Source organism: Crocuta crocuta, unplaced genomic scaffold (assembly GCF_008692635.1).
Source record: "Crocuta crocuta isolate KB4526 unplaced genomic scaffold, BGI_CrCroc_1.0 scaffold234, whole genome shotgun sequence".
NCBI lineage: Eukaryota > Metazoa > Chordata > Mammalia > Carnivora > Hyaenidae > Crocuta > Crocuta crocuta.
This window is the reverse complement of record NW_027529647.1, coordinates 3,129,121-3,151,547: the sequence shown is the minus strand read 5'-3', so window position 1 is coordinate 3,151,547 and position 22,427 is coordinate 3,129,121. Positions and strand designations below refer to the sequence as shown.

Genomic DNA, 22,427 nt, shown 5'->3' with positions numbered 1-22,427 from the left:
CCGAGTGCGACTCGTCTCCTTCGCATGGTCTCCAAGTGACAGCTCTGCAGCCTGGCGAGCGCGCGCCAGCCGCACGCGGGGCCGTCCCGCGCGCCTCCGGGCAATCGGCGGTCCTCGCACCCGAGGCGCTCCGGGGTGCGCCGCACGCGCCTGCGCAGGGCCATGGGGCGGCCCTGGCGTCCGCCTTGGATGGGGTTACGCCCCGCCCATGCCGCCCTGCTGTCCAATGTCGGAGCTCGGTGCCTGAGCGGCACCTGCTCTCACCAGTCGGCTGCGAGCGTGGCGCCGGCTTCGTCCTGCGCCTGTCCCGGCGGGGTGGGGGCGGGGCTAGGCGCCGCGATTGGCTGTGGTGGCATGACTGGCATTTGCGTCATCTAATGGGCGCCGGTGGGCGGGCCTCGCGTTGCGTGGGGCCGGGCGGGAACTACAGCACAGCCGGCGAGGAGGTGCCGGGCGGCGGGCGACATGTTTCAGGGCCCGGAGAGCGAGGGCGGCCGGACTGGCTCCAGGTGTGTGGCGGGCGCGGTCACGTGGCGGGGCGCGGGTGACGGGTGGCCTCACAGAGCCGTGGCTTCCTCTTCCCTTCCGAGAGGCGGGCGCCCAGGCGGAACGCGCTCCCCGCGCCCGGCAGGGTCTCGGCGGAAGGCCCGAGGCGCGCCGCCTCGCGCTTCTCATCCCGGACCCGCTTTCCCTTTCGTGTCCAGCGCGCCCGGGGACGCTGGCCAAGCGGTGTGCCGCCCCGGGGCCATGCGAGTGCTTGCGGGAACCTGCCCTCCCGGGCCCCATGCTGGCGCCGGTGCGCGGTGGACGGGGCCGAGGGGCGGGGGTCACTGTGCTGGGGGCCCTCCGGGATTCCGCAGTCCCGTGGGGCCGGGCCCTGCGCTCCCTTAATCCCGCAGCCCCGTGTGGCCGGGCGCTGCCCTCCCCTGGTCCCGCAGCCCCGTGGGGCCGGGCGCTGCCCTCGCCTAATTCTGGGATTCTTGGGGCGGGGCGCTGCCTTCACCTAATCCCGCAGACCCTTGGGGCCGGCTGCTGCCGTTTCCTGGTCCCACAAACGCGGGAGGCCGGGCGCTGCCCTTCCTTAATCTCGGAATTCTCTGTAGCATAGCATTGCCCTCCCCTGATCCGAAACCCTGTGGATCCTGGTGCTGTCCTTTCTTTATCCCACAGTCCTGCGGGGCCAGGCAATGCCCTCCCCGAATCCCTGGCCCATGGAACCAGGTGCTGCCCTTTCCTGACCCCAGGGCCTTCTGGGGCCAGATGCTGTCCTCCCTTAATCCCATAGCCCAGTGGAACTGGGCGCTGCCTTAATCTTGGGCCCAAAGGAGGGAGGCGCTGCCCTCCCTTGATACTGGGACCCTGGGCTGGCAATGCCCTCCCCTAATCCCAGGACCCAGTGTTTCCAGGCGCTGCCCTCCCCTGATCCCAGGGCCTTGTGGGGCAGGCGCTGCCCTCCCCTGATCCCAGGGCCTTGTGGGGCCAGGCGCTGCCCTCCCCTGATCCCAGGGCCTTGTGGGGCCGGGCACTGCCCTCCCCTGATCCCAGGGCCTTGTGGGGCCAGGCGCTGCCCTCCCCTGATCCCAGGGCCTTGTGGGGCAGGCGCTGCCTTCCTCTAACCCTATAGCTTGGGAGCCAGGCAGTGTCCTCCCTGTCTTGCTGATGGAGAACCAGGCTTCCTGTAAGTAATAGAAGCAAACATCTGATTGTTAGGTTTCTAACTGGGCTTCAGCATTCAGGAACACACGGCAGCAAGCTTTCTTTTTAATTTGTAAGCACTTTGTGGGTGTTTGGAAGTCACATAAGTTACAGCCACCAGAGCTAGGGAGAAGGTCTGTCTTGGCACTGGAGCAGCCAACCTGCGTGGGGTTGTGGATGTCCGCGAGTTTTCCTTACCACGAGCCTCTTCTGTGCTCCAGCCTTGACCTAAAAGTAGAAGGGAATATGTGCCTGCGACAGCTGTTGAGTACAATGTAAATGCTCCGTAAAGGAACTGCTTTGATTTGCTGAAACCCTGTGTATCCAGGGGGAGTTAAGTGATCAGGTCTACACCCAAGCAGGTAATTGGTCATCAGTCCAGTCACACACTCTGTACTGGTGGGGCCGGAGGTGCATCCCGCAGCGCCCAGCGTGCATCCAGGCCCTGGTGCTCAGGAACCATGGGGGAGCCCCTTCTAGCACTTTCTCACGTGTGTCCTCTGAGTCTGTCCCCTGTTGCGCACGTGGCCTGGCATCGGATGCCCAGTGGACACCTGAGGCTGATGTCCTCTTGACATTCCAGCCACAGAGCTGCTGCTCTAAGTCATGCTCCTCGCTTCCTGGGGGGTACTTGCTCTGGAAAGGGTATTATGAAAAGGAGAAAAATGTTTTCTTTGAGGCTGTTGAAAAAGGAAACGCGGTCTTCTTGGCTGCATGATTCAAGGTGCTTGGAAGCTGCTGCTGGATCAGTCAGAAGCTTTGGGTTTTGGCAGCTGCATTAAGGGAATTGGTGAGTCGGACGGGCCTTGAAAGGCTCACATTTTATTTGGCTGTGGAGGGAGGGAGCCGAGTGGTGCCTGCAAGACCACCCGGCCAGGATTTCCTCTCTGAAGACCCTGGTCTTCTGTTTGCTTGCTGAGGGCTTATCTTGTGTTAAAGGGATTTGGGGCGGCACCAGCATCGCGCTTCGGCCAGCATTAGTCGGAGGCCGTGCATTGAAGCTGTCTACTGTGCGTTTGTACAGCCTGCCTCTCCAGGTCTGACCGGTCCCCAGGAGCTTTTCTGAAACCCAGATGCGAGCCCTCAGCGGGAGGGGCAGGGACGTAGGTGCCTGCCTCTGCGGATACCATCATCCCCTGGAGCTTTATCTGTGGCTTTTCTTTGTCACGTGCCCTGTAGCTCCTCTTGTGTACTTTGTTAGAATATATCGAGGGGTCCGACGGCAGAAAAAAGTCATCGGATCGTGCCCCCGCTTTGTGAGTTCTGAGCTCACCAGCATTCCCATCTGCCTCCCTGCAACGAATGTGCTTCCGATCACCGGATAGTGAGCCTGCCGCAGGCCGCATGGAGCCTTTGCTGTGCGTTCTGTTTTCATCAGCATAACCTCGTTCACTCTCAGTCCCCTCACCGGAGACCGTGTTGGGCAGCCTGCAGGGCTGCTTCAAGGCGGGGAAGCCCTGGTGCCACCCATGCCTTTGTGATGGGGACGTCACCGTCCCAGGCAGCTTGGCCGGTGTGCGCAGCCATCTCTCGGCTTCCTTTTCCCCGTTTGTTTTCCAAATAAAATAAAATTCAGGAAAGTATACAACGTAACATAATAAGCAACGTATTTCCACCGCCTGGAATTAGTATTTGGTCATTTCCAATAACTCTGGCTTACCTCCTTTGCCCCTGGGAGTACCCTTCCCGCACGGAGGCCACAGACTCAGTTTGGGCCTTGCTTCCTCCACAGAGGTCTTAAGTTTCAGTAAGACCCAGCGCGCTGTGGCCTCACTGGTCGGAGCCTGGAGCCCCCGCGCATGGCGCTGGCTTTCCCCGCAAACACAGCTGCTCCCGCCGCAGGACTTGCTCTGGCCCATCTCTCTGTGCCCTGGGTGTGGTGCAGGCTTCCAGGGACAGGCATGCAGACCACACGGATGAGCGGAGCAGGGGTGCGGGGCAGAGGAGAGGGTCCTCAAGAGCCCTGGCTCAGGAATAGTCTGCTTCAGATTAGAGCAGGACCTGGGGAGTTGAAAGAAGAGCCATGCTTCAAAACAGTCTATACAATAGGAATTGAAACTCAGCAGGAGGCTCGATGATAAATCCAGTTCAGGTCTGAAGACTGCAGACCCCCAGCCACTTTGCCAGCGAGATGGCTGTGTCTGGCCTGCCGTCGCCAGCCAGGGGTGTAGACACGGGGCTGTGCCACGGCTAAGTGGCTGCACAAGTCAGATGGCCTTACTGTGGTCAGTAAGTAGGTGACTTGAGATCTTCTGAAGACTTTTTTTTATTTTTATTTTTTTTATTTTTTTATTTTTTTAAAATGTTTTATTTATTTCTAGGAGAGAGAGAGAGAGAGAGAGACAGCGTGAGCAGGGGCGGGTCAGAGAGAGAGGGAGTCACAGACTGAAACAGGCTCCAGGCTCTGAGCCGGCAGTCAGCACAGAGCCTGATGCGGGGCTCGAACCCACGAACCGTGAGATCATGACCTAAGCGAAAGTCGGACGCTTAACCGACTAAGCCACCCAGGCGCCCCGAAGACTTTTTTTTTTAAAGTTTATTTATTTTGAGAGAATGCGCTTGCAAAGGGGTGGGCGCAAGATAGGGAGAGGTGGAGAGAGCCGGAATCCCAAGCAGGCTCTGACCTGTCAGTGCACAGCCCAGCCTTGTTAAGACTGTTCTAATTTAAATCTGATTATTGGTTTTCTTTTTAATTTCTTTTTTCTCAAATGCAAGTAACTTTTTCCTTCGCCAAATCGGTAAGGAAATACTAACTGCTGAATAGGCGTCCACCTTCCCCTTCCTCCTTGGCAGCCAGGGTCTGAGCACCGGCCCTGTGTGGAAGGCCTGGTGGCATGTGGCCTAGCGGTGTCTGTCCTGGCCTTGGCTGGCACGTCATCTATCCTCGTAAAGCAGAGGGGGCCTTTCTCCAGTCCCGCCTTACTGCCAGAGGGAGTCTGAGAACTCCCTTTGCTTTAAATTATTGTGAACGGTCAGGGGTGCCTGGGTGGCTTAGTCGGTTAAGCGTCCGACTTTCGCTTAGGTCATGATCTCGCGGTTCATGGGTTCGAGCCCCGCGTCGGGCTCTGTGCTGGCTGCCAGCTCAGAGCCTGGAGCCTGTTTCAGTCTGTGACTCCCTCTCTCTCTGACCCTCCCCTGCTCACGCTGTCTCTCTCCCTCTCTCCTAGAAATAAATAAAAACATTAAAAATAAATAAATAAATTATTGTGAACGGTCAGCTCCTTTTCTAGCTCTTTCTTTTTTTAATGTTTATTTATTTTAGAGAGAAAAGAGTACGAGTGGGGGAGGGGCAGACACAAAGAATCTGAAGCAGGTTCCGGGCTCTGTGCTGACAGCTCAGACACAGGGATTGAACCCACGAACCACGATATCATGACCTGAGTCAAAGTCAGATACTCAACTGACTGAGTCAACCAGGGGCCCCTCCCTTTCTAGTTCTTTTAAGGAAGCAAAAAGCATGTTAAATGTCAAGTTTCTGTGACCTGGGTCCTGGCAGCGCCCACAAAGCCTTGTGCCTTTCACGTGGTATCACGCTCCGCGTTCCCTTCCATTTCCCCGTGTCGCCAACATGGGCCTGTTGCTCAGGACTAGTGAAGGCACCTGGGCCGCTCACCAGTTTCAAAGTCCGTTTCAGCACTGCCTTCTCACCTTTAAAATGCATTTTAAAAACCTTCGTAGGTGTTCCGAAAGATGCACGTGAACTCTGTGTGGCTGCTCCGCTGATGCGGTTTGAAGCTCCGGGGGGGCGGGGGGGGTGCCATCCGGGCGGAGCTTTGTGAAAATTTCTTGATTCTTCAGTTACCGTGATAAAAAGCAACTCGAGGTCCCAGTCCTCCCCTTCATAAATGTTTCCTTTAAGCCTTCAAATGACGCAGGACATTTTCTCACCGGTCGAGACTCGGGGTGGATGCTGCTGGGGTGCCCGAGCGGTCGCATGGCGCCTGTGTGCTGAGGTGACTTGGGCAGTGGTGCTCGCAGGCATGTCCTCTGATCTCTCTGATGGGAGATCATTTGGTTTTACGGGACTTCAGGACTGGAGATGACTTGCCTAGTGTGGACGCCACCGATCGGTCCTGACCCTCAATTTTTCTAGAGGCCTTTAACAGAGACGTGAGGGGTAGTCTGCACGCTAGACGCAGACGGCCCAGGCTTGCGTTCAGGTTCTGCCCCTCCCCCCACAGCCTTCCTTGTGATTTCTCTTTGTCTCTGCTGCCCCATCTGTGAAAATAATGCCTGCCTTAGAGGGTTGTGGTGTGCGGCTCTTGGAGCAGTAGATGGAAACAGTAAGGACTGGGCAAGTGTGCGCTGCAGTAGTAAACGCTACTGAATGTGTCGATGGTGTTTTTAATTTTTTAATTTAATTTTTTAAGTAACCTCTACAGTGTCTACACCCAACATGGGGCTTGAATTAACGACTCTGAGATCAAGAGTTGCACACTGCACCGACTCGGCCAGCCAGGCGCCCTAATTGTGTTTGCAGCATTAAATACTATTGTGTATTAATTAAGATTTGCATTCAGCTCTACTGAAGTCGCCACTTTGTGTTAGGGACATTAATTTTACTTATCAGAGGGTCACGAGAATAGTTCTCAAGTGCACTGTTTCTAGAGGGGTTTTGGCACAATCAGCATACGCAAGGAGGACGAGGGTCACGCTGGAAGTTTGCTCTGTGGCTGGCTGTGGACTCGTCACGCCGGGGCCAAGGGACTGAGTTTTCCTCAGGCGTCAGAAGGCGTATCCCCCATAGCGCCTGGACGGTGATGTGCGGGGCCATCAGTGACTCACACTCCCTCTGCTTGCAGGGCCATGAAGCCCCCGGGAGGAGAGGCCAGCAATCTTTTTGGAAGTCCCGAAGAAGCTGCTCCTTCAAGCAGGCCCAATAGGATGGCGTCTAATATTTTTGGACCAACCGAAGAGCCTCAGAACCTACCTAAGAGGACCAATCCCCCAGGTAGGGCCTTCGTGAGCCGCTAAGCCTTCGGCCTCTGCCTCTTCTGTGCTGCTCTTTCGATAACAGTTTTTATTTCTTTGCATTGACCCTTTCACGTGCTGTCTGGTACAGACTGCCCCTTGCCATCAGAGTTCCAGAATGCAAGGACGGTCTTATCCTGACTTATGTTTCTGTCTGAAGGTGGCCCGGTCGTCCTTGAATCCCCCTTCCTCTGTCACAGACGCTGACTGAGTCCAGGCGCTGCGGATACAAAGGAGATATAAAGGGAGGCTCTCCCAGTCGTTTAAAGGGCCCCTTGTGATTCCAGAAATTATGTGCGAGTTATATACTTCAGACGCTTTTCTTAGGGAGAATATTTAAGTAATAGGTGTTTTATGTTTATTTTTGAGATAGAGAGTATGAAAGTAGGGGAGGGGCAGAGAGAGAAGCCCAAGCAGACTCCGCACTGTCAGTGCAGCGCCTGATGCAGGGCTTGAACTCGAGCCGTGAGATCATGACCTGAGCCACCGGGTGCCCCCTGGAAGAATACTTTTAATCAGATTGTCAGTGGGATGGAAGCTCTGAAAAGGCCGACTCATCCATATAATTCCTTGCTGCCTGCCCCACCTGGCAGTGGTCACAGCGAGAAAGTCGTAGAAAAATGCTTTTTGGCTGACATACTGTGCAGCTGAGTGACCCCAGCGACGGTTACCGTATCCTCCGGGGACGACAGGGTTTGCTCCACCCTTAAAGATGTGAGCGCCAGACACGGGGGTCAGGACTGTGGGCAGATGACAGGCCCAGCGGAAGCAAGGCCAGGCCGGCTCCCGCCCTGCTGCGCCCCTGCTGCGTGTGTCTCCTGACCGAACCCAAGAGGAACAGCTGGTTCTGTGGCTGGTTGCTTTCTGACGGTGGGGGCGGGGGTTGCAGTTGTGGGTGTGGCCGAACAAGCAGGTGGTTCTTAGAAGCCAGGGACACTCCCGTCTTACGGGCTTCCAGGTGTGGGCCGGAGCGGTCGGCACTGCACTTCCTGTGTGTCAGCGACAGCGGGCGTGGGGCGCCATCTGTTCCTCTTGTGCCTGCGACCAGCCGCTGGCTCGCAGCGTGTCTCGGCTGCCCCTGGGGTGGCGGTTCCCCGGGACGTAAGGCGGGGCTGCTCTGCAGACCCTCAGGCTCCTGTGATTCCCCAGTGGGCCGCCTGGGCGCCTCTTGGCCAGAGAGCGAGCGAGAGAGAGAGAGGGTGCGGGCCTCTGTGTAGCTTGTGGTCACAGGATGCGGCGACGGCCGCCGGACCTCACCCCCCGAACCAGCTTCCTGCTTCTCATGTGCCTGTTTTCTGTCCTGCTGGGTGCTCTTTGGAAGCCACCCATGTGGCATCCCCAGGGTTGCGTGCAGACTGGAGCTCCTGCCCCCGTGTCCGGGCGGAGCTTGTGACTTGGCGCGATCGTCCCTGAGGGTCCCCGGCGCCCACTGTTCCCTTCACGCGTGGGCCCTGCTAGCTGCCTGGCCCGCGCCTCCCGCGGCTCGTCCTCCTGTGCGAACAACAGGGCGGAGCATTTCCAGGGACTGTCCTCGGTGCTTTCTGTGTACTCGTTGGCTGTCTACACCCCTAGGAGGGCAGGGGGGCGTTACGGGGAGGGAAACAGAGGCTCGGGAGGCTCGCTGCCGCACCAGGACCTCCCAGCCGGACGGAGGCAGAGCTAGCCCTCGGATCGCCGTCTGGGGGCTCTGGGGCTCGTGCTCTCACCCCCCCCCCGCCTGGGAAAGCAGCTGCGCTGAGCGTCTAGAAGTGGAATTGCGGGATCAGTTTAAACTTGCCCGCGGCGTCTGCCACCCTGTGTGCCACACGGGCCCCCTGCTCTGCCGACACCACGTCTGTCTTCTGCACTTCGATTGTTGAAAAAGCACGCCTTGCATTCAGCTTTCCTCGGTTGTGAGTGAACCGAGTGCCTTTTCCTCCTTCAAAGCTGAGTTCGTCTCCCAGGTGAGATGTTGAGAGACACGCAGGCCGACCCCTCCTGACGAAGTGTGGGGACACAGCGTACCGTGTGAGATGGGACGTGCACACAGTGAGAACACACAGACGGCACAGAGCTCCTGGTGTCCAGAAAACTCCGGCGTGTGGCGACCTGGGCTGGGGGGAGGGCACGCGGGGTCCTGGGAGCTGGTCGCGCTTTGTATGCTCCAGGGGGCAGTCCCTTGGGTGTTTGCTTTCTCGTTATTTGTGAAAATTACGTCTTAGGAACGTTGCAGGTATATTTTATAACTTAAAAAACCTGGGGGCACCTGGGTGGCTCAGTCGGTTGAGCATCCAGCTTCAGCTCAGGTCCCAATCTAGCAGTTCATGGGTTCAAGCCTCATGTCAGGGTCTGTGCTGTCAGCACGAGCCCGCTCAGACCCTCTGTCTCCCTCTCTCTCCACCCCTCTGCCACTTGTGCTCTCTCAAAAAAAAGAAAACCATAAACAAAAGGTTTTTTTCTTAATGATCAGTGTCTTTAGCCAAAAATTTCAAATTGACTTTTTCTTTTTGAGAGAGCTAGTGCATGCATGCAAGTGGGGGAAGGGCAGTGAGAGACAGGAGACAGAGAATCCTAAGCGGGCTCCGTGCCCAGCGCAGAGCCCAAAGCGGGGCTCAGTCTCACGACCGTCAGATCGTGACCAGAGCTGAACACTTAACCGACTGAGCCACTCGGGTGCCACAAATTGAGTTACTTTTATGTTCCATTTTTTTAAAAAGCTGAATGCACATTTTTAAAACAATTTAACGAAGCCTTTGCAGTGTGACCAGAAACAGCACAGGACGGGATGACCTTCGGCAATAGTTTTCTGCACTCTCTGGCGGAGACATTTTTCCTGACCATGACCCGGCAGCACCTGAGGGTCACTGAGGGCTGATCTGCTGGGCCCCGCTCTGCCGCCTCAACGTGCATTAAGCCTCTCCTCTCACCACCGCCCTAGGTCGGTCTCCTCATTACAAATCGCCTCCTCCAGGCTCAGTTGGCAAGTGGCTGTGCAGGGGCTCCCCCCGCGGCCCAGCGCTGCGCAGCCTGCGGGGCCCGGGAGGGCGAGGTGGGTGGGCGCCCGCTTCCCGCATGGGCAGCCCTGCGCGCTGCTGACGTGCTCCCCCTGGGAGACTGGCATCCCAGCGGCCGCTCTGGCGGGGGAGCCCGCAGGGGGCCAGCCGTGTGTGGGTCGTTTCTGCGCGCTTGCGCTTCTCCGTGGCAGCCGTGCGCGTTACTGGAGCCAAGCAGGGCACCGCTTGCCACGTGGTTTCTTGGAAACAGTGAGCAAAGTTCAGCACCGTGAAAAATGACACGATAAGCGGTCGTGAGTCCTGCCCCCGCCCATCCCGTGTCCTGTGTGCACACCGGCCCTGTGGCGGGGTGGGGGACGTGGAGTACCTGCTCTGTTGATTGAGATACAAGGGAAGATAGGCCGTACAGATGGTGTGTTGTGCCTTTTGTCGCTGAGCAGTGCGTCCATCAGGCGATGTCCCGTTACCAGTACGCAGACAATACAGTGAACACTCGCGGAGCCTTGTGTCCCTGGCATCGTTCTAAGCATGTGATGTCTGAGCTACAGTGAGGCATTGACTCTGCTCACAGCGCTGGGAGCAAGGTCCTTTCGTTCTGCTGTTGCGGATTGGCGGGCACGGAGGGGCCAAGTAATTTGTATGTGGTCATCTAGCTACTTAGCGGAATGCATCTGCTTTCCTCTTGTGAGATTGTAAGTCCCTGGTGCACGAGGGCTGTGGCGGTGACGCCCACCTTCCCCCCCGATCCGAGCAGCTCCCTGCGGAGAGGAGCTGGCATCTGCTGAGTGAGGATCCAGCCAGCTGGCTCCGTGCGGCAGCGTTCCTGCTTCACGCAGGCTCTTGGGCGTTGACTTTGGTGTCTGGCTAGAGCCGTCAGCTTATGAGAAGTTAGGCATTAGATGCATGTCTTCATCATGGCTCATCGGGTCTCGTACCTGCGCCACAGGATGTCACGTGTCTGTGATTTGCTGATATCTCCAGTTGTCACTGGGAGCGCCAGCCACAATGAGGTCAGAAGAATGACTGATCCGTGTTATTTTCCAGATTACAGGTTTGCCTTGAATGACTTGTTGTTAAATTCCTTTCTGTCTGGCCTAAAAATGTAACAGCTATTTGCTTTTATTGGTTTATTTAATATATTTTTTTAAATGTTTTATTTATTTCTGAGAGAGAGAGACCGCGTGAATAGGGGAGGGTCAGAGAGAGAGGGAGACACAGAATCTGAAACAGGCTCCAGGCTCTGAGCTGTCAGCACAGAGCCCGATGCAGGCCTCAGACTCATGAACCGTAAGATCACGACCTGAGCTGAAGTCAGACGCTTAACTGACTGAGCCACCCAGGCGCCCCTACAGCTATTTGCTTTTAACACAAAGAACTTTTCATGGGTTTAATGAAGAAGATTGTTCAACAGGTAACAAGTTAAAGTTAAGGAAGTCCTAGAAATGGTGTTTTATGCCATCTTACTATCTTGCCTCTAGAGGCCAGCCCAGTTCAGCTTCCGGAAACGAAGGTCCCAGCGGGCCCCCAGTAAAGGGATTAGGTTTGACCTTGGACTTTGGGGATCCTCATCACCCCGATCACTGCCCCCACAGCCTGAATGAGGGACTGGCATTGGGGTGCCCCTGGGAGGAGAGGTCTCAGGGAATGAACGCAGAGGGTGGGACCACATAGATGTTGTGGGTGTGCTCGCTGCCGTGTGATTGTTTCTACAGGGGGCAAAGGAAGCGGCATCTTTGACGAATCCACGCCCGTGCAGACACGACCGCGTCTGAACCCACCTGGCGGAAAGACCAGTGATATTTTTGGGTCCCCGGTTGCTGCTACATCCCCTTCGGCACATCCAAACAAACCCAAGGTACCAGTTAACGTTCGGGCGGCACGCATGGGCGTCAGGAAAGCAAACCGGCCCTGAGACAGGTGTGGCGTGTGACAGGGAAGAGGCACGGTGCGCGACGTCGGTTTTCCTGACTGTGGCCACGTGTCTCGGGATTTCCCTTCTCGCTGGAGTCACGGGAGACACGCAGCCTCGTGACGACTGTGGCCTGGGGAAGCTGGTCTGTGCGCCCATGGGCAGCCGCACTCCCCTGCAGTCGCTTCTGCTCACCAGGAGCACGGCAGCCGCGTTGGATCACACTTCAGCCCATATTGAGAATTCAGGGACTCTTTGCTTCTCGGCCTTGTTGCTAAGATCAAGTCAGAATTCAGGGGCTCCTCCTCATACTTGTAAAAGTCTAATTTGTTGCTTGGTAAATGCCAGAGGCCGGAACGCAGCATCTGCCGGCGCTCCATGTGAGCCGCACCTCAGGGTGGCTGCTGTGGCGGGAGGTTCCGTGTATAGGAGTCCTCATCAAGAATGAAGAAGGAATCACAGAATCCAGATATCAGCATCGTGCCCGCTTGTGATGGAATTGTGGATCTGGGCGATGCGCACCAGTGGCCAGCATTGCAAAATGAGACCACCGGAAATGACAGGCCTTTCCCCCTTTTTTTTTTTTTAAATGTTGTATTTCTTTCTGAGAGAGAAAGAGAGAGACAGTGTGAGCAGGGGAGGGTCAGAGAGAGAGGGAGACACAGAATCTGAAACAGGCTCCAGGCTCTGAGCTGTCAGCACAGAGCCCAACACAGGGCTCGAACCCATGAACCGCGAGATCATGACCTGAGCCGAAGTCAGACGCTTAACCGACTAAGCCACCAGGTGCCCCTGGGCCTTTCCTTTTGGTAGAATACCACAGACCACCTTTGAATTCTTGTCAAAAAATCGAGCCTGAATGAGACCAAACCTCATGGTAATTGACACCACAGTGCTTCAATGAGAGAAGTGCCAGCTAGAAGGCTGCGCAGCCATCGCTAGAGGCCGGTCAGCGATCCTGATGATGGAAGACATTGAAGGTGACAGTCCTGGGGCACCCGGGGGGCTCAGTCAGTTCAACATCCGACTCTTCATTTCGGTTCACGTCATGATCTCATGGTTGTGGAGTTCAAGCCCCACGTCGGGCTCCTTGCTGACCGTGCGCATCCCGCTTGGGATTCTCTCTCACTCCCCTCTCTCGGTGCCCTCCCCTCCAAATAAATAAACATTAGGAAATAAAAGAATACAGTCCCTATCAAAGTCCCAACCATATTGTTTGGTTTGGTTTTACTTTTTTTTTTTTTTTTAATTATTTTTTTTTGAGAGAGAGAGAGGGAGACACAGAATGTGAAGCAGGCTGCAGGCTCTGCGGTGTCAGCAGAGCCTGACGTGGGGTTCGAACCCACGAACTGTGAGATCATGACCTGAGCTGAAGTCGGACGCTTAACCGACTAAGCCACCCAGGCGCCCCACTTTTTTTTTTTTTTTAAACAAAAGGGAGAGACTCACCCTAAAATTCATAGGAATCTCAAGGGACGCCGAATAGCTGGACAGCTTGACAAAGAACAAACCCGCAGGACTCTCACTCCCCAGGCTCCAAACTCGGTACGCACTTCCATTCGTCCAAACAGTGCTGTGCTGGCATAGGGATATAGGGACCATGGCGCAGCACGCAGAGCGGAGCAACCGCGCCTCCCGTCTGGGGTGGGTTGGCACTCGCACACGGGCGCCTGGGTCCTCTTGACCGGGGGGAGGGCAGTCTCTTCTGCCAGGACAACTGGACGTGCACGTGCCAGAGAGGAGGTGGACTGCCAGCTCACACCGCAGATAGAAATGGACTAAAATCGGGGCGCCTGGGTGGCTTAGTCGGTTAAGCGTCCGACTTTCGCTTAGGTCATGATCTCGCGGTTCGTGGGTTCGAGCCCCGCATCGGGCTCTGTGCTGATTGCCAGCTCAGAGCCTGGAGCCTGTTTCAGTCTGTGACTCCCTCTCTCTCTGACCCTCCTCTGCTCACGCTGTCTCTCTCTCTCTTCCAGAAATAAATAAAACATTTAAAAAATTTAAAAAAAAAGAAATGGACTAAAATCAAAATGGATCAGGGGCGCCTGCGTGGCTCTGTCGGTTAAGCGTCTGACTTGGGCTCAGGTTGTGATCTCACGGTTCATGGGTTTGAGCCCCGCGTCAGGCTCTGTGCTGACAGCTCAGAGCCCGGAGCCTGCTTCAGATTGTGTTTCCCTCTCTCTCTGACCCTCCCTTGTTAATGCGTCTCTCTCTCTCTCTCAGAAATAAATAAAACATTAAAAAAAATAAATCAAATCAAAATGTATCAGAGATCTGAATTTAAGAGTTAAAGCAGTAAGATTCGTAGAAGAAAATATAGGGACACTTCTTCACAGTCTTTTGTGTTTCGTTTTGTTAAGATTTTATTTTTAAGTAGTCTGCACCCGGCGTGGGGCTTGAATTCATGACCACAAACCCCCAGGAGCTGCACGTGCCTGGGCCTGAGCCTGCCGGGCACCTGATTCATGGTCCTGGCATGCTTTTGGCAGCGGTTTCATAAACGTGACCCCAAAACACAGGCAACAACATTTAAAATAAATGCATTGGATTTCCTTAAAATTTAACATTTCTGGGGTGCCTGGCTGGCTCAGTTGGTAGAACGTGTGACTCTTAATCTCAGCATCATGAGTTCAAGCCCCACGTTGGGTGTAGAGATTACTTAAAAATATTTAAAAAATTTTTTTAAACATAAACGCATCAAAAGACGCTATTAGGAGAATGAAAAGACAACCCACAGAGTGGGAGAGAATGTTTGCAAATCCTATTACCAGTTAACGGTTTACTCTCGGGAATATATACAGAACTTCCAAAGCTCAGCAGCAAAAAGACTATCTGATGCAAAAATGGCCAAGGACTTGACATTTCCCCTAAAGAAGACACACAAATAAGCACATGAAAAGATGCTCAGCAGGGACGTCGGGTGGCTCACTCGGTTAGATGTGCAGCTCGATTTCGGCTCAGGTCATGATCTCACGGTTTGTGATATCAGGGCCCACGTTAGAATGTATACAAGCGCAGGGTCTGCTTGGTATTCTCTCTCCCTCCCTCTGCCCCTTCCCTGCTTGCACTCACACGCGTGTTCTCTCTCAAAAGACATTGAAAGAAAAAAAAATACTCAACATTCTTAGTTGTTAGGGGCAAATGCACATCGGAGTCACAATGAAATACCAGTTCACGTCCATTCAAGGGATGTTGTCACCAAAACTGGAACATAACGAATGTTGGTGAGGATATGGAGCCCCATCCACTGCTGTTGGGTGTGTAAAGTGGTGCACACCTGCACGACGGCAGTTGGACATTTTCTGAAGTGGTTAGCCTGGAATTTACCATGTGACCCAGTAATTTCATTCTTAGGAATATATATACCCCCAAATTCTGAGAACAGGAACTCAAACAGGTAACTTATACAGCTGTTCTAATAGCAGCATCGTTCCCGGCAGCCTCAAGTGGAAGCCACCAGCGTCCAGCAGTGGATGGGTGGATACTCAGTGTGTGCTGCACACATGTCACCGGATGCCACTCGGCCATGGAAACGAGTAAAGATACACGTGGCGGCGGGTTGAGCTGTGAAAGGCTACGCTGACGTTGTAATACATGACTCGGTGTTAGGCGTCTAAGGAGTCATTTAAGTTTTGCAGTTGTGAAAGTGTTATTGTGGTTATGGGGCTTTTTTAATGCTGTTTTTAAGAGCCACTGAGTGGGAATGTTTGTGGGTAACTGAAATATCTGGGATTTGCTTTAAAATAACCCCACAACCCCACGAGGGATGGAGGGATGGCAGCCGGAAGCGTGAGCTGAGCTCCGGACGGAGTGAGCTGTCGTCACTGTCCCTGCAGTGGGTTACGTGGGGGTTAATGTCACCGTCCGTGGTTAAAATTCCCTACAAGAAGAGCATTTTTTTAAGTTAAAAGAGACCATCTGTGCCCTGATCATCCTCCTGCATGCGAAGGTGGGTAAAGTGTTTCCGAATCACGTACTGACCCGGGTTTTGCCTTGTTGCAGGACCACGTGTTCTTGTGTGAAGGAGAGGACCCAAAATCGGCCCCTAAAGGTGAGCTGCTGTTTCCTGTCCCTTCCCCCGAGCGCTCTCACTCTGAGGGAGCTGCTGGTGGGTCCCCAGGGGACGAGAGGGAACGCCCAGTGCCCCTTCAGCCCACTGACAGAAACAGGCAAGGTCACGTTTGTTGCTAGGAGGATATGTAGTATTTGAAGGAAGCCAGGGAAGGGAGCTCAGTTATTTCAGGGGGAAACTTCCCAAGTGGCCACCAAGGGCCTTTCTTCACTTCTTGTCATTGGTGGTCAGCCTAGGTCTAAGACCGCGAGTCCCCCGTCCCCTTCTAGAAGCTGATCTCCTATGGTGACGGGCGGAGACCTGAAGCCTCTAACGAACGTGTGACCAAGGGTAGCGCGGGCAGCACCGAAGCAGAAGCGAAGGGCACGGGGGGTGTGAGAAGGGGCCGCGCTGCCTGCGGGGTGGCGGGGAGAGCTGCCCACCGGCCGGCAGCGCGCCAGACTCTGAGCCGTGCCTCGCCCTCCCCGATGGCTGTGCGGTGGGTCACCGCCCCTCCCCCATCCGGGAAGGCTGAGCCACAGTGTCCGTAAGCCTCGTTCCCCTGCTGGATCCCCCTCTTCCTCCTCATGCTCAAGTTGAGAAAGTTTGTTATTTGTTCTTGAGGTGCAAGAAAGGGGAATGGGGTCCAAAGAGCCACGTGCAGAGATCATTACCTTATTTAGGAATGGATCAAAGAGTTGATGGTGTGAAGCCCTGGTTCTGAAGGCCCCTGCTAATGAGTAGGTCTCCTCAGGACAAGCCCAGAGCCTGGCCGTGTGCTCGTTACGGGGCGCACTTCTTGCCGGCCGGTCTGGGCCAGGCTTTCTGTATGTGGAGCTTGCCTGTCTGGTTACTGGGCCGCCTCTAACGCATGCTGACTTTGTCCCCCAGCCGCAGCGAGCGCCTCGCCGGGAGAAGAGCCAGGGCGGAAGGGCGGCCCTGGAGACGCGGGCCGCTCTCAGCAGCCGGTGCCCGAACCCACGGCTGACAGCCACGAGCCCAGGTTGGGCCCGCGCCCTCGTTCTCACAACAAAGTCTTGAACCCACCTGGAGGCAAGTCCAGTATCTCCTTCTACTAGGAGCTGCTGCTTCCCCTGTAGCCAGACAAAACACCGGAGAGATAGGATTTCAAACACTATAGTTTCTTTTAGTCCAAAGGAGCCGGGTGGGGAGAGGGTCTGTCGTGTATCTGAAGCCACAGCTCGGGCACTGCACCGTGGCCCACATCCCAGAGCCGTGGAGGACCTCACCTTCCAGACTGCCAGGACACCTGTGTTGGTGGGTAGAAAAGGGGACTCACTTTTAACTGCAGATGTGACCAGACTCTGCGAGGGGCGCGGGGGCCACGGTGAGGCCTGGTGGCGTGGGGTCACCCACGGCCTCGCCGCATGGTGCTCTGCTCTGCGTGGGGTCCGGGAATCACTAACACAGTAGCAGAGTTTAAATCTAAAGTCTTGGCAAGAAAATAAAAAACAACATGGGTGTTCCTGTGGGATAGAGGAGCAAGACATAAGCCAAAACGCTACTGGCAGGGACAGGGGAGGGAGCTCTCTGTCCGGCTGGCCCCAGATCCTCACCCTGTTGACTTCAGGACAGTTCCCATCCCCTGGTGGCCACTTGGCCGTCGGCCCCAGCGTGTGGCCCTGCACATTTCCCAATAGCCGGTTGCTTGTGCTCGGCAGCTGTCATCAGAAACCAAAAAGTCGTTCTCAGTCTCCCGCTTTATGGCAGGATTTTGAGGTGCTCCATTTCTGCCATCCAGACGCTTGGCCAGATCTTTCCTGCGCAGGCTGGTTTCACTGTGAATCGTCCCCTCTTTTCCTTAGCGGCCTCCATTCCAGGTCCACGCCCATCACCAGCCATGCGGACAGACCCCTTCCCAAGTCCGTTCTTCCTGTTGGCAAGGCCCCCTGACTTCTGCAGCTTTAGGCCTGTCCACGTGCACCCAGACAGCGGGGCTACTGACATCCCTCATGCATCTTTATTCCTGTTGGCGGTGGGAGGAAGCAGTGGTCCTGAACCGTGGGGTTCTTAGGTTTGAATCTTCAATAGTATCTAGAGAACTATTAGAAAATCCCAGCTTTACGTAAGTGACTGTTGACTCTGATCTCTTTGTGACACCTTTCTAGGAAAAAGTCAGTTGCTCAGGTATAGCAAAGAGGAAGCAACGTTTGCTTTGCTGCTCTTTATAAAGCTTTGCAGAACCTCTGACCACATTCAGTTTCCAGAAGAGACCTGGAGACCTTGGGCCAGAAGATGAAGTAGTTTGATAGTGAAGTCTCAGCTGGCCAATTCTATGCTACTTGCCAGCTGAGATACTGGGCTGGCCTGAGTCCCGTCGCTCAGTCTGTCGGGCGCAAGTTTCTCCCGCTCATCCTTCAGGGCTACATTCTCGGTTCTTATGCTCACTCACGTTGGACCAACAGCTCACAGGGGACAGGGTTCGGGTTGGGGTAGCTATCGGTACGAGTGCCTACAAAGCCAATGCCGTGTGCTAAAAATACCTGCGTCGTCGTCACAGTGCAGAAAAGCAACAACACTGGGTTCAGTCGCACCCACCGTGGCCTAGACACCGAAGTGCCTGCAGGAGCCGCCGGCCGAGCTCCGCCTTACACGTGGCGCACGTGGCTTTGTCCACCAAAGACCGCTTCCCCCTTTCAGCTGCCCTGTTCACTCTGGAGCCAAGAAACGCATTCCATGCAACTCTCAACTACTTCCTGTCTCCGCCCTTCAAGTGGCCATTTACAGGAAAGTTGTTTGGAATGCAGAGCATTTTCCCCCCATTAAAAAAATTGTCATGAGTGGTGGTTAGGGTTTAAGTCCAAACACATTACCTTGCTTAACTTAATGCAGTGTTCTCGTGTTGCAAATGAACCGCCACTTATGATTGTGTCTTGTGCTTTTTAATATTCAAGAAAATGATTCGTGAATTATGGGTTGCCAGGAACCCGGATATTGTAGTGCTGGCCCCTGTGGCTTCACCCCTGCCTCGCTGCCCACCCAGTGGGCGGAAGCGATGAGGAGCTCTGCTTCTGTCCCCAGCAGGCGTCTCAGGTGCAGATGGGGAGGAGAGGTGGGAATGGAGGCACAGCAGAACTGAAGCAAGAGCCTCTGCGAAGTGGGGACAGACGCCCTGCCTTACTTCCCTCCCCCCACCCCTCCCTCCCTGGGGCCGCAGAAACCGGATTAGAGTGCTTGGTGTCTGGTCGCTGGGGGAGCAGGAGAGGCCTTTCTGCTCCTGGGAGCCAACAGGGTGGCCATTCATGTTTGGAAAATGCTCTGTACACTGAAGACTGCCTGTATTTGGAAGATTCATTAACTCAGCATCCTGTGTTCAACCTCTAAGCTGCATTGAGAAGTTATTAGTCTGTATTTTTATTAAGCCTTAAAACTTTTTTTATGTGTATTTGGTGCCAACTTTTTTCTAGAGCTGTATCAAAAACAAGAAGTCTGTACTCACATCACAACATAGTTTTGATGGGGGCATCTTGTTACAAAGCAGGATTGGGTATACGCGTTGAATTAAACTTCACAATCATGTACTCGAAGTCTTTGTCGCTCCTTTGTGTGCATGTTGACATGTGCTCCTCTGCATCCGTTCCCCAAAGCGCCTGGACCCTGCTCCTTCCCTTATAGGTGTTCGTTGCTGAAAGGCTTTGTCTCCCCCTCCCCCCGCCCCATTTATTTAGCCAGAGGATGCCCACGTTAATCTCCTCAAAGGTTATGGATTTACACTTTTTAAATTTGGAAGCCAAAGACCTACCTTTGAGTATAATGAACAGGAATATGCCACTGCTCCTCTTAGGTTTCTGTAAGTTAAAGGTAATGATTCTTTTTTCTCCTAACCATTGGTTTTCCTAAAGAAATGATGGCATTGAACTTGCCTCTTGAGTGAGCTCCCAACGCGGGGCTCGAACCCACGAACTGTGAGATCAGATCAGACCTGAGCCGAAGTCGGATGCTTAACCGACTGAGCCACCCAGGCGCCCCATATGTTAGCCACTTTCATACGTCCTGAAAGCAAACTATCTACGTGCATCCCACTGATCTAGGGAGATGCAAGCACTCAGACCACCTGCTTGGAGGCGCCCCCCCTCCCCAGCCCTGCCCCCCAGAAGGCGGCACACCTTTCTCCTTGCTACACCAGAGCCACCACCGGGGCAGCACAGCAGAAAGCACCCCAATGTACGCCACGTGACACTGTCTCCGTTTGTTTATCCGAAAACGTGTTTGAGTCAGCATGTACCGAGATGTGCGCCAGGCGCTCCTAACGTCGCACTGTCTACGTAGTCGCACTGTCTACGTAGCGGCGGCTCCAGCCGTGGGCCAGCTCGGTCCTGGAGACTCAAAACCCATTTGTCTCCGGGGTCTGGGCAGTGGCCATGTCTGAAGGACCAAGGTAACTCCTCCACATGTGTTACGGTGAGGGAGCAACCGACCAACTGCTTTCTTCAGAAATGTCTGGCTCTGGATGGGACGTAACTTGTTCTATTATTTCTCAAATGTTTCAAGACTGTATATTCCTCCTGTGTTATCCAGTTCATTTCTTGTTATATCCTTAATCCTTAGCATTCTTGAAGATCACGAGTGAAATATTCCTGTTGTATGTTTGATAACGAGTGCCATCAAAATTCAGCGTAGGAAGAATTGAGGGGGACAATACAGGGTCCTAGGTGACATTCTAGCAAATTAAGGTATAACTTTCTAAAGTTTTTAGTTAAATTCCAGTTAGTTAACTTACAGTGTGCTATCAGTTTCAGGTGTACAGTACAGTGATTCAACACTTCGATATATCATCCAGCGCTCATCACGACAAACGCTCCTGGAAACCCAGGACGCCATCCGTTGTGCCAGAGCCAGGCTACGGCAGAACTTTTGAAACCCACATAATCACCGTACCTTTTAGGGCCATGTGCTGAGAAAACCAAAATCTGTATCCCCAAGTAGCTTACCAATCTGACAGGAAGTCTAGCTGAGGTCTCCGAAGTACACGAGTTGCACCCTGAAGTAAGATCAGGAATCACTCAGCGCATCGTCTTGTTAAAACTTCATTGTGTTTTAGCCAATTTCAAGTAAATCTGCCTGATTATGTTAGTAATAAAAACCAATAACGTTGGTGGCCAATTTGCCTCTCAGTGGGGGCTGCCTTACTATGTATTTGATACTTCAGGGGTTCAAAGGGGTCATGTTACTGAAAAGAAGGCCTAAGGTAGAAGTCTTGAACATTCCCCAAAACACTCAAGCTTTTTTTGTAACTTGCTCACCAAGAAATATTACACATACCTGTTTGTCCTGACTCTTCGTTTTGAGAATAAACCTAACAATTCTATGTTGCATCCTTACTATATTGCTAGAAATGTACTAAGCCCCTTTGATGGATTAGCTTATTAACATTCCTAACTTTCCTAGGAGGTTGGTAAGACTTTTAGGCTCAGTTTGGAAATGGAAAGTTGGGATGACTGGGTCACTTAGGTAGCTAGCATCAAAACCCTGATAATCTGGGGGCACCTGGGTGGCTTAGTCGGTTAAGCATCCCATTTCTATTCAGGTCATGATCTCCTGGTTCGAGGGTGTGAGCCTCGGGTCGGGCTCTGCTGACAGCTCAGAGCCTGGAACTTGCTTCAGATTCTGTATCTCCCTCTCTGCTCCTCCCCTGCTCATGTTCTGTCTCTCAAAAGTTAATAAATGTTTTTTTTAAAAAACTCAGATAATCTGGATCTGAGACAGAAACCTTAATTTCTCTCCTAATGGGGTGGGTGAGCATCCACACAGAAAATTAGGTTGCAAGGAGAAAATCTGTGCAGTAGTATTCAGGACGTCATCATCTGCAGGAGGGTTCGTTGATTTGGTGCAATCAATCAAGTTAGGATGAACTGACCTTGAAACATTTCATTAGGTAAAAAGCAGGGATGAGAGCATTTCTGTTCGCGTTAAGCTATGACACGTTTAGTGGCTGTTGTTAATCAGAATTACTACTACCTGTGTGGCCCTCAAACTCAAAGTGTGAGTTGTGGGTTGATGGTATCCTCAGACGCCAGTGAAAGCAAATGCAGATCCCTGTGGAGCAGCTGTAAATTCAGGCTTCAGTGTTCCCGCAAAGGTCCTAGTTTCAGAAGGGAAGGAGGAGAGTGCACCAAACCAGCACCGCAGCACGAGACCAGCAAAGGCTGTGGACACTGTGATTACATTTAAAAAAAAAAAAAAAAAAAGCTCACTGAAGAGGTTTCCTACAAGTGGCTGGAAGTGGAGGAAATAAAAGCCTATCGAGACAGAATGTAGGACCAAGTAGGACAAACGTGAAGACACTCCCTGCAGTTAAGGACCTGGCGGGTGACTACACACAGCTAACGCGAAGCCGGCGAGGGCGAGCCAGNAGGAGGAGCCCGGCGGCTCCGGGGCCGTGATGTCGGAGCGGGTGTCGGGCCTGGCCGGCTCCATCTACCGCGAGTTCGAGCGCCTCATCCACTGCTACGACGAGGAGGTGGTCAAGGAGCTCATGCCGCTCGTGGTCAACGTGCTGGAGAACCTGGACTCGGTGCTCAGCGAGAACCAGGAGCACGAGGTGGAGCTGGAGCTGCTGCGCGAGGACAACGAGCAGCTGCTCACCCAGTACGAGCGGGAGAAGGCGCTGCGCAAGCAGGCCGAGGNGGCCGTGACAAGCCAGACGGGAAGAGCTCCTGCCCGGCTGGGCCGAGCTTCCGTCCAGGGGGCGGGATACCTTACGTCACGTGCGCCCGACCCCCAGTGGCGCCGCGGCGCGGGGCTCGGGCGGGACTTCCGGGAAGCAGGACTTCCGGCCGCTGAGTGA

The 22,427-nt window shown here is 54.2% G+C and overlaps 2 protein-coding genes across 2 annotated transcripts in view; both read left to right on the top strand.

Annotated features, from left to right (window-relative positions):
* Nucleotides 1-426: 426 nt before the first annotated feature.
* Nucleotides 427-19,161, top strand: JPT2 (Jupiter microtubule associated homolog 2). Its single transcript, XM_077762659.1, has 5 exons — nucleotides 427-509; nucleotides 6,498-6,646; nucleotides 11,372-11,514; nucleotides 15,571-15,619; nucleotides 16,511-19,161. The coding sequence occupies exons 1-5, from the start codon at nucleotides 466-468 to the stop codon at nucleotides 16,696-16,698; spliced, it is 573 nt and encodes a 190-aa protein (XP_077618785.1). The 5' UTR covers nucleotides 427-465; the 3' UTR covers nucleotides 16,699-19,161.
* Nucleotides 19,162-19,859: 698 nt separating this feature from the next.
* The window catches only part of MAPK8IP3 (mitogen-activated protein kinase 8 interacting protein 3), a 48,319-nt gene continuing 45,751 nt past the window's right edge, over nucleotides 19,860-22,427 (top strand). The window contains exons 1-2 of the mRNA XM_077762791.1: nucleotides 19,860-19,953; nucleotides 21,964-22,268. Of these exons, the coding sequence (XP_077618917.1) occupies nucleotides 19,860-19,953; nucleotides 21,964-22,268 (399 nt within the window). The remainder of the gene's footprint in view (nucleotides 19,954-21,963; nucleotides 22,269-22,427) is intronic.

Excerpts from the sequence above, each read along its gene's own strand:
- JPT2 (XM_077762659.1), top strand. The coding sequence starts at position 466 with ATGTTTCAGGGCCCGGAGAGCGAGGGCGGCCGGACTGGCTCCAG. Across the intron at positions 510-6,497 it reads GGCGGCCGGACTGGCTCCAG|GGCCATGAAGCCCCCGGGAG; the intron begins GTGTGTGGCGGG and ends CTCTGCTTGCAG. Across the intron at positions 6,647-11,371 it reads TAAGAGGACCAATCCCCCAG|GGGGCAAAGGAAGCGGCATC; the intron begins GTAGGGCCTTCG and ends TTGTTTCTACAG.